Source organism: Diorhabda carinulata, chromosome 6, assembly GCF_026250575.1.
Source record: "Diorhabda carinulata isolate Delta chromosome 6, icDioCari1.1, whole genome shotgun sequence".
Taxonomy (NCBI): Eukaryota; Metazoa; Arthropoda; class Insecta; order Coleoptera; family Chrysomelidae; genus Diorhabda; species Diorhabda carinulata.
The window spans coordinates 12,582,578-12,595,056 of record NC_079465.1 but is presented as its reverse complement, the minus strand read 5'-3'; the positions used below and the strand labels follow the sequence as shown (position 1 = coordinate 12,595,056).

Sequence of the window (12,479 nt, the reverse complement as noted above, 5' to 3'; positions counted from 1 at the left end):
TAATGTTAAAAACACTGTTTTAGTATTTTCTAATGTTTTTTGTTTTATTTTTGGGTGAAAGATATCTTAATATTTTAAGAAATTTAAAACAAAATTATTTAGACCGCTTACCACCAGGCGAATTAAACAAACTTTTTTTTTCATGACGGTGCTTTCGCTCACAATTCAATCGTCAAAAATATATTTTCAGAAGAGCAATTTGAAGACAGGTGGTTAGCAAATAATGGTCCTTTTCAGTGGCCCCCTCGTTCTGCCGATATGACGCTTTTAGATTTTTTTATTTGGGATCACATAAAAAGATTTACTCACAAACCTTAACAACTAGATAAGATCGTGAGTTAAGAATTCGAAATTATCTCACTTCCCTTTCTGAGATGATAAGTCGTGGGACGAATGAAGGCGTACTGAGAAGGGTTGAAAAATGCATCGAAGTTCGAGGGAACAATTTCGAACATTTACTTTAAAACGTCAGACTATTTTCATTTGCTTTTAATTTTCCATAAAATTTTGGAGCATATCTTATTGTCACAAATGGTTTAATTCGATTAACTTTTGCTTAAATTGAACCGAATAGCTTCAAATTGTTAAGTATGCTTTTAACAATGTGCGATTTCGATCGTGATCTATCTGGATTTCTTACTACAAAGAAAGCACATGTTCTTGTAACAACTTAGCCATATTTATTATGTATTAAAAGCAAATTTACATAACCTTTTTTATTTCTTAGTACTTGCATCAATGGGTCAAAATAAAATAAAAAAATAATTTATAAGAATCTGCAACGGTCAAATTTTTTACCAAAAAATTAATAACTCAAAAAGTATGCATTTTTTGAAAAAAGTTTTTAGACAGTAGAACCGAAAGTCGGCTATCTTTGAAAATATTTTAATTAAAAAGATTGTATCCGTAAACCCAAACGTAGAAATTTTCATGATTTTACTATAAGTATGTTGCCATATACAGATCGTTTTAACTCGTCGTGGGACACGTGTATAAAAAAATTCAATAGATTTAAATCAAACATTAGGTATATAGATTTTTCGAAGATTTTCAGATTAGAATTTTAACACAGTTTTATGTTTTTAAGGAACGACTGAAATTTTACATTCAAACTCTGTCTGCTATGAATAGGGCCAATATGGGGCTTAGATACCTAAAAAAAATATCAGAACAAAGTTATCCAGAATATTATTTAAACTTGAAGTTCCAAAATTTTATTTTTGATTTAACACTTAGTTTGTCTTGAAACTTGAAAATTGAAACATTTCCAATAAAATTCCGTCGTTAGTCCCTTCCAATGCATATGAAATGTTTGGTTCAACCAACGACGAACATTTCTTGAATTATAAATAAATGCACTAAGTATATATCAGGTGTTAATTGAGTCCCAAAATGTTTCTTTGCAGCAAGCAAATACTTTTTGGAACTATAAATCTTTGATAATTTAAAATTTAACGAGGAATATCTGTTGACCAGATTATACGGTTTTGAGACGATACAACCCCATTAGTAATGGTGTCAGTAGATAAAACTTTTTTTTATACAATGTTAATCATTTGGAAAACTACCTTGCGTCAGTAGCAATCGTCTAATCTGTTAGTATTATCACCTTCTTTTAATGTATATCAGAACTTCCATCAATAGAGATGAATCTTGTAACAAATACCTTCTTCCCAATATTAATTGTAAGATGGAAATTTGTGACGCATGATGCATGGGTTTCTTCGATGTTCCTCTAATATATGGCTATAATCAAAATGCAGGTTTATCGGTAAGGATGACAATTATGATGGATTCCAATAACACTACCAACTTCATTTGAAAAACTTTGCAGCTGCTTTCCCACGGGCGATCGTATAAAGTAGTTAAATTTCTCTGTTGTTACGACTATGCTCTCCATATATTCGTATTATCTAATTGTTTATATCAAATGTTTATATCAAACGAAAAAAAAAATAATAGATCGTCTTTTTCTCATGAAAATTGATAGATAGGGTTAAAATAATATTCTAAAGAAGAAGTTTTTGTCAACTCTGTACGTATTTTTTTCAAATTTTACTAACACTGGCTTTTGAAAATTTTCTGTCGACGTTGCGATCGCTATTTTCTGCTTTTTTGTTGTTTAGTGCCTGTATACTGTACATATATAATAACTAAACGCATTACCACACTCCATTTAAACATACATAATTTCATAAATTCTATTTTAGTAGGGTTTCATTTTAATGAAGAATTGTTTGCGTTGAACAGATTTGACTGATGTGATTACTAAATGGCAACGTATTGGTTCTCTATTATTTGCAGCTTGTTTATGAAATTATCTCATATACATTCTTGTTGTTCTCAGCTGTGACAATGAAATCATATTTTATATTTGATCACTTACAGATTGATAAGTGTGTTTATATCACAGCATATAGCAAAATATATATTTTGTGAGCTATATAGTTCTAGATCAAGAAACGTACACATTTGTTTTACAAACCTTTTCACATCATTACATCAGTAAATTTTAGGATTTCTGATTTCTCATAATCGAATTAGTCTTATTCATTATTATATCTGTTTCTTGATAATTAATCAAGTAATAACATTCTTCAAAGCTGTTAGAATGATTTTATATCAACTAATACCATAAGATTTTCATTCATATTTAGGCTCTTAAAAAGCAGCTACTTCTTTACAGAATTCTATCTATTACCGTATTCAGTATTGATTGATTCATTAAGCTTTTCTCCAAATCTAAAACAATTTTTAGGAGATACTATTAGATTGCAGCATTCTGATATATTAACTGTATAATGATAACGCCGTAATAACGAAAAGCAGCCAGGTATATGTTATACTCGTATAACTTACTTTATAATGCAAAGAGAGTATCGTCTTTTATACTCAAACAAAACTTTTGTATTATTCTTGAAGAGAGCCTCTTGTTACTATAGCAGGACACCCTATTTCCAGCTTCTTTAAGACATCAAGTATATTTACTGAAAAAAAAAATGTAATTGTATTTGTTCCATTAAATTATCTTGGCTCATCGCTAAAATCAATACCAAAAGATATCTAGGATACTAAATATTCCAATTCATCCAGTTTTTATCAGTATATGCTTTTGTGTTCAATATTGTAGTTATATATATTTTATTTTATCAAAATAAAAAAAAAATAAATAGAATAAAATCCGGATGAGTACACTAAGAATTGGAAGTTGAGGATGAGAAATGATGAAAACTTGGGATTTTATCAATAAACAAATAAATATGAATATGAAATTATGTATGACCACAGAGAATCAAAAATCCTCGATCTATAATGTTACTTTTCGTTTTATTATAACTACATATTTGTTAGTAGAAATATTCTTCTATTAGTCTTATGTGATTTTTTCATGTTATCAAAACGCAAGCGTGTGATGTAAAGATCCATTTTTTGCTTTCATTCGAATGTTTCACATTTTATGAAAATGAACCGCAAAAATGGATCAGCTTTAATTGTTTTATGTTCGAATTTGCACTAAATGAAGTGGATTGCCATATTGCTAGCTCTATCTCTATCTCTTTTATGCTGATTTTTACACAAAAACACTTGTTGTTTCAGTACGCATGTACCATGGATTTTATATGACTAACGAGTATTAAGTTTACAACTGAGCATTGAACTATTCAGAAAAAAAATTTGTTCTTAATGAACGAAGCTATTTTTTTAATATAATTACATTACCCTATGATGAAATAAAATAAAGATTTATCATTAATGGATAATTTACTTACTAGTAGATTTGTTAAGATTCTTCTAAAAATAGATTGGCCAATAATTGGTTCTACGAAGCCTCGTCTAAATTGGAGGGGTTTTTAGTGAAAATTTGAAATGTTTCGACATAGAAATGGAATTAAATATGTGCAATAGGATACTCTGGAAAATCCAGATTATTACACTACGCGATTTCATTAAATTTGATTATACATTCTAAAGTCATAAAATACACCTAATGATAGCCTATGGATTTTGCAGTATATACAGAAAATGTAAGTAACAAATTCATGCCTCCTGGATGGTTCTTCAAATAATAGTTGAAATTTTAGTTTTAATATACTTTATTTCAATAGGTAAATTAATAGTTTTTGTGCTACGTACTATTTCCTAATCTAATCTAATATAACCGTTGTACTAAATTCTGAACTGATACATTGAGGGATATTCATACTCGTAACATATGTTTAATTCTACTCCTACGAAAATTTGACTATTGTTAATTTGAAATGTAAACTGATGAAGTATTATTATTAATGTACTGTGTACCGGGTAGGCAATTGTGGATTCTCAAGAAGTTTTTTCCATACAGACTTAGGATGATAATTATCGCTAATCGAAAGAAAATGATGTGTGCTTTGTCCTGTTTACTTTTTTTTCTGAAAACTTCGTTAAATGCGACCATAAAATTAACAAAATTGTACTGTGAAATGTCTTAAAAATATTACCTTGTCCATTTTTAAGATATTATGATTGGTTTTGATCATATTAAATCATGCATTGTGTTAATATGGACAATGATAAATTGGTCAGAAGTCCATCCAGAGGGCCATCTCTGCCCATTTATCTTTGAGGAAGTCTACCAATTAAAAAATCTCTCACGCGAAGATTCTAGTGCGGTGTAGCACTGTTCTGGGGATATGAAATTATTTGGATTCCATAAGGCAAAGTTTTCATACATTTCGATTTATGTTATCCACATAACGACGACCTGGAGAGTTTCCTCCACAGAAACAGTCTGTATCGCTTAGTCACTTACACCGTCTTCTTATGCTCTGGGCTGTAGGAAGATCAACTACATAAATAATAAGAAATTCACGTTGAATATAGCAACGCGTTGACGACCACTGAGCTGGGCATCCACAGAAACGGCTACTACTATCTAAGGGGAATCACGCAAAACTCAATAATTTTTACAAATGAACAGTTAAAATTTTTTCAAACACCCAGTATTTGATTCACTGATTTTGAAAATCTGCGACTACACTTTTCTATTCCAATTAATTCTAGGTATTGAGAAACAAAACGGTTAGCATTCTGATCATAGTTTTATACTGACGTATGATAAATTGTTGCCGCTATTGGTTTATTTATTTGTAACTATATCAAGTCCATTTATATTGAGTTTCTGAGCTAGAGAAGGGTAGATTTTCAACTACGAATAATATGTTTGTGGTTCACTTTCCAAAAAATTTATCTCCATTAACTACAGATGATTCTGTTGTTTCCAATTTTACACATTTACAAAGTTGGTCAGGATTGTCTTTTTTATGGGAAGGATAGATTCAAAACGTGTTTTTCATTTTTTCTTTATATAGCTGTTTGGTCTGAGTGGTTAGGGTTCTGTAATGTAGTCAATATGATTATTATACATTACTGTTGAAGCTTCCGTTTATTACTGAATGTAATAATCTTCAAATAAACTCGATACTTAAGATATAATTGTGCAGTTATGGTCCATATCTAAATATGAAAGGTGGAATTATTTGTCTTATGTTGGTACACGATCTTCACTTGAATAGGAAACAAAAGTATTGAGAAATCAATTATCCAAAAATTAAAATTTCACGTGACAATGATTCTAGATACTAAGTTAGTCCATAATATGCGAGATTTTTTATAGACATCAGGAGTGTGTACATAGGAACATGTTGCCATCCAAACCATGCAAATTTTCTCGACAATTTGTTACTAATAGACACTAAAATAACTCACAACACGATGAAACTTTCTTTCTCCAAGACACAACTTTTCAATGCAAATGAATTCCATTTCGCTATGCATTTGAATCCCATCAAATAGTTATACCGAACATTTCATATGGGCACATAAGAAAAAAATCATAATATTCTGGAAATAAAAGATAGGATTATCGCAGTTAAAGAGAGAAACAAACAATATCAATAATATGTTGATATCATATTCTAATAATCACCACTTAAATTGATTTTTATATTAACTATAATTTGTTATGATATCTAGTTAATGATAATAAACTTATTTGTTGAGAATATCCTGAATTTTTTAAGAATTTTTAAATCATAAAAAATATAGATTAGAGAGAGGTTCATTATATTGATTGATAAAAATCCATTGAGCATTTTCAGTCCTGACCATTGTATATGTATTTAAGCTAGGAGACTACAGAAGGATCATAATACTCTGGCTGGTTTACCATTGGTCCAGAAATTATAGCCTGAATATGACCATTTCACGTTACTTCCATTTTGGTCACTAATTTTCCTGGACAAGAGAGCAAAACTGATGCAGAATATGATGCAATTACTCCTAATTGAAAAGTGAAAACATATGCACGAGTCTACTTCAATTTCGCCCCCTTGTCAAACAAAATCAGCCACCAGAATCGAAATAATACTGATAACTCTATATTGCGTGAACTAATGCTAGATGTATTTGCACATCCAACATGAATATGACCTATATACTTTTATATTGATATACGCTGCATGAGTGTGAGAAAAGTTAGTTTAGGTCATTGTGTATATAATTGTTAAAAATTTCTATCTTTCACACCTTAAATAAACTATAAATATACATATATAAAATATTTATCTTTATTTGATTTACGTATAATAATTATGAGTCTACAAGTGAGATTATATTATACACACAATTATTTTTAATTTTGAAGTGATATAATCACATTCGCCTCTAGTAATTGAAAAGTAGAGAAAGTTTGTTGTGTTTGGGCCCGCATTTTTAAAATAACGATCTGACACCATCACTAATGCAGCGTATTGTTCAAACTTTGATAAATTAAATAAGTGGAGAATATACAGGGTGCCGTGCGATTTGTGACAAAAATAATAAGCATAAAACATATATATTAAATGGATTATAAAATCTGCAATATAATTGAAAAAACAATTCTTGGTTACAGGATAAGACAAGATATCCATTTCTTATCCTATTATTTGAAAAAAAATCGATTAAATATTTTTGACTTCAGCATTTGATGAGTTTGTCTTTGATTGCTGTAACTGAAATATAGGAAACCTGAAAGTAATAATCATATTGGGCATTGCAATTTCGAATATTTGAGTAGATTGACATAAACTGAAAATTTTCATTCCATGCCAATTATTTTCCTAAAAAGCTTCAGTATCTTTCTAAAAATAAAATTAGATAAGTTATCAAATACCATCTGTACAGATTATTTCAAAGGATATCAACCGAAAATTGCTTATGTATGATAATTGATAAATCGACAGACAGTTTCAAACACTAGAGTACATTTTTAGTTACTGGTATCAGACTTGATGTTGACTGTTGTTCGTGAAAAATATTTCAGTTTTGAACACAACATAGTGTTTGAATATGCTGAGTTTAATTTCTAGACAATTCATAGAATTATTGTTTCCTTATAATATGGATCTTTAACTATTAATAAACTATTTTTGTTGATTTTCATATGATAAAAAAGACTGATAATCAACTTTGAGGGAAACGCATAATGCATAAAATAAATTATTCGTTAATAGAATAAAAAATATCAATAACAATAAAAATGGAAAATTTTGAGTGGGATAATTATTCTTGTATTTTTTATTAATTTTAAAAAATATTGAATTTAGTTTTAATTAATCTTAAGCACGGTACATGCAATTATTTTAAAAAACAAGTGTTTCGGTGTTTAGAAAGGCAGCGCTGACTGTATGTTGTTTGTCTGTTTGTTTGGTCTAGATGCCTGCCTTCCTGTGTATACCTCTCAGTTAGACTCGCTGAACACGTCTACGACACCGAACACTATCACCGAGCACCAGCAGGTATTTGAACGCCCTGTATACTATTACTTAACTCATTTTCCTACTCTGTCTATTTCTATCCTATTATTTGTTAGTACGCAACCTTCTTTTACATCGATGTACGCCAGTGTGCCTTGCATGATATTTTTGCCATTTTTTCGCAATTAATGTTTCAAAGGATAATTCATTTAAAATACGTAATTAATAATATAATAGAACCATCTAAAGTGAAGCTACTTGCTAAAAATGAATACCTCAAATAAATGATCAATACCGTTATAAATTTATATATTTCGAAAATATCTTTATTGTTGTGTTCTGGAATTTTGATTGATTAGTTTGTATATTTTCCATTTAATACATTATTACTTACTTTCAGCTTGTATGGATCTAAATCATATTAAATTTTGAAATATAAAATATTTATCATTACGCAGCACCGGAAGAATGGTTTTAAAACTATAAGAAAGTAGGAACTAAATTGTATCAACTGAATATAGCAATAGACAATTTAGTATGAACTCAAATCTTCTTCACACAGTGCACATATTTAGTACTCGAAATAAACGCAATACATAAGCGTTCGTGTGATATCAAACAAATATGATTTATAACACTTTACAATATAATTTTCTAGTGCTTCCAGTAGTATAGACGTGAAAGAACTATTACTTTTGTATTTTTCCTCACGTTGGTGTAGAAAAGAAAAGTAGTAGATGAAATTAACGAAAAGAACCAACCAGAAGAATTCGAAACATGTCATAGGTTAGTCTGAGAAAATTGATTTGTCTCAATCACTTTCCCCAAAATAAAAAAATGGAAATGTTTTAACAACCGTAGGAAAATCGCGTTCGCCTTCAAAGTAATCCATTTGTGATGACTACAAACAAGGATGTCCTTTATTCATTTGAATGCTCAGCTTCCACCAAATCTCAATCTGAACCCAAAATTTTGGGCAGCTGAACTGAAACGTGGCCACACTAGGTTTCCTAATGAAGAGCGTTGAGGACGGCCATAAAGTGCGACAAACATCATCGAAAAACTCCACAAAATGGTACTACAGAACCGTCGAATCAAGATTAGAAAGATAGAAGGTATTTGCAATATACTGAAGAAGATATATGCATGCGTGAGCTATCCACACGTTGAGTAACGCATTTACTCACTTGCATCTCAAGTCTTATTGACGCCATTTAATCAAAATGACTCGAATATTTTGGGTCGATTTATAACTGTAGATGAAAATTGTACCTACCATTACATTCCTGAAACGAAAAAAAGTCAGGACAGTGGATTGCGGAGGGCTAACCTCCGAAAAAAGACAAGAAAAGTGATGGCGACCGATAATCATGGAATTGTGTTTATCGACTATTTTCAAAAAGGTGAAACAATAACAGGTCAGTACTAAGCCTTACTGTTTAATAAAGTAGAGGGACATGGAGACTTTACAAAAAGTGACCGTATTTGAAGAAAATTAAAGTGCTTTTCCATCTGTTTAACATACCTTCTCACACCTCGCTTATCCCATGATTAAATTTCAAGGTTTGCAAACTGCAAATTGGTTGACCACCCACTTTATCACCAGATCTAAAACCTAACAACCTTTTTCTGTTACCTTATCTTTACCTTCCACTTGAAATTTTTCTTCCATTTTAAACAAGTAAATTTACATTTATTTAATTTTAATCTGAAATTGATGTATTTTGGTTTTTTATAAGACTTTGATATCCTTTAGACATACAAGGCTCACTTTGCAATGTACAAAACAGGAATATATTACCAATAAAAATAGAAATGGAAACCAACAAGGGATGGAAATAAAAGTATGAACTCAACAGACAGAAAAGCAGAGAACTAAGAATTAACAAAATAAGAGTTTTGGAAATTAATCAAATCAAGCAATCGGGGAAATAAAATGAAAAACTACCAAACAAACACTCTTATATTTTTTAAGAATATCACGTGTGTTGAGGGCGTCAGAATGATAATTACAGAGGTAATTAAAGTAATGGGATTTGAACTAATGCAAACAGCATTAATAATAGTAAACGGAATAGGGCACATGATGAACATAACAGAAATAAACACCATGAACACCTGATAAAAAAAGATGGAGGTAATAAATTGAATCAGATAGACAAGCAAAATAATATAAAAAAAGGAAACCTGAGAAAGAGCAAAAACGAAAACCAAAAAAGTAAGTAAAAAGAATTATGTCTCCTCTGAAGAGCGTTATGTCAATCGATCTTTTTGTCGATATTAAAATCCTCAATGGCTCGCAGTTGCAAAGAGGGGTTTGTAACCACTGACTGGTTTCGACGTTATTACGGTTTTAATATGGTTTTAACAATCCTCGTTCGGGCCTGAGATCAGAACTGAAGACAACGTTAATGAGCGTCGTTATTTGGCTCTTGTAATTAAACATTCCCCAGCGAACGCTAACTGGCGCCATCCTCACTTCTAACTGTTAACCACTAATCAAGTAGAAATCTAGCGTAGGTTCCGATAATATAGATTCCGATGATAAATATGTGTAAAATGTATCAAAATACAGGATTTCTACTATTCATCTCTAAAGTAATTTTGAAATTTAATATATTCCTCCGCTCTTTAATAGCTACGTAATCATAGCGCAAGATATCTGGTACTAACAAGTTACAAGTTCTATACATAAATAAAAGTTTGAGAAACTGATTAGAAATGGAAATAGAAAAACTTTTTCATGGTTGTTAAAAAATATGCAGAATTATAGGAAAAAACACATACATAAGATAAATTTATATTGTGTAGAAGAACAAAGTAACGGGACAGTATAGTCAAGAACATAAGAAGTCAATGTGAATGGGATAACAGGAACATGAATTCAAAAGCTGATTATCATCTGTTAAAACTACATTAATTAACAGGGCAAATAAATTATCACAAATTGGCTACGCATTAAATGAAACAATAATGGGGTAGAACACATAAGTATGGATGTGAATGATGAGTCAAAGTATTATAGAATGAAAAACGAGAAAAACTAAGTGGGACCAGATGATTATCGGACGTACTAGAAACGTAACAAATTAATATTAAATAAAGAAAATAAACAAGAAAAATAATGGAGAGATACTAAGGGAGAAATGGATAAATAAAATGAAAGAACAGGGGACAAAATTGGGAAAAGCTTTAGGGGAATTAAAAAAGATGGGAAAACATAGGAGTCAGACGAAAAAATGATTACAACGAAGACAGAAATGGTAAAGTTAAAGAGAAAAAAATAGTTTTTAGCGATAAGTAGTAGTAACAGTAAATTTCTTCAACTCTGTTAATATATTATATTGCTTATTGCGAATACTAAGAAAAGCTGTAGTTTAATATCGTAATCAAGTTATTTTATTTAAAAACTATTCGATATAATCTTTTCATCTTTCTCACAAAATATTTATCCTTTTGTTGTAATATAGTTTCATATATAATATTTAGAAGTTATAGTAATCAATTGATTGGAGTAATAGGAAATGTGATCGCCAATTGCAATTTTGAAGCGTTGAAGTAGATGGAGTATTATAGATAGATAATCTTCATTATGTGAGTATGAACCTTTCTTCTCTATTAGTTATCTAAATTAATGATAAACAATGAACTTTATTCCAAAATCTAGAATGAACTTATGTCTCTATACCCTCATATTTATAACATCTGCTCACACTAGTAACCTAATATATTATTCTAATATGTTAAATATGATGTTGAATGTAAATATTATCCACTCTAAGGAAAATAAATGGAATAACCATATTCATTTTACTGAATATAGAAAATATTGATCCACTCAAATTTCACCTATAAAGTGACATTTTCAACTTGAAAAAGGTATTCATATTTTCAATTTCTTGTAAAGACAATCCCCCAATTTTTTATAGGAAAACTATATTATTGTGTCTTCACTATTACGAAAGTTTCTATTTAGCTTAGTATTATTGCCAATACTTTCAATTTGAGAGTTAGGTTTGAAATTATTGAATATATATCACATTGACATTCATAGTTATTTCTTCTTCTATTTTACGAACAATACTACATTTTGGTTTATGACTGTATTAAAGCAAAATTCCTCAATCACATATATATTTTATCCTGTGTTGATTTTTGTAAAGAAGGTCACAATATTTCTAAAAAAAATATAGACATCTTTCAAACCATATGGTACAAGTCCCTAGGTCTCATCTGAAAAATCTAGGTTGTACCTGTCATTTCAAGTAGGCTGAAAATGGTGTTTTCATTTTCATTATAAAGAATATCAAATTGTAAATCAATATTTGCATAATTATATACACCAACTGAAATGAAAAAAATTATTATCATTCCTGCTGAAAAATGCTAAAAAAAAAACTATAAATAACCAACTTTGGTTGAAGAATAAAAAAAGATCATTTAGTAATGATTCTATCTCTAATTCAACCCTCGTGAAAGCTTAATGAGTCATATTACATATAAGGTAACGAACAGTTTTTTTTGTATATTTTTTAAAATGAGATCAAGAAATTCCTAAATATAATTTATTCATAGCGCACAGATCATATTATTTGAGGAGCCAAATTAATTCATTTTTTTTAGCCTAGAATCGCTTCATTCTGCGAAATAAATGTGTTTTTGTAAATGTTGGATAGTTTTTATCTTTTTAATATAATAATATGA

At 29.7% G+C, this 12,479-nt stretch overlaps 1 protein-coding gene across 7 annotated transcripts in view; it reads left to right on the top strand.

The window, feature by feature from the left end:
• The window catches only part of LOC130894767 (peripheral-type benzodiazepine receptor-associated protein 1), a 225,249-nt gene that overhangs the window by 194,913 nt on the left and 17,857 nt on the right, over positions 1-12,479 (top strand). For all 7 annotated transcript variants that reach the window (XM_057801753.1, XM_057801752.1, XM_057801750.1 and 4 more), the window contains one exon: positions 7,735-7,817. In XM_057801753.1, the coding sequence (XP_057657736.1) occupies positions 7,735-7,817 (83 nt within the window). The remainder of the gene's footprint in view (positions 1-7,734; positions 7,818-12,479) is intronic.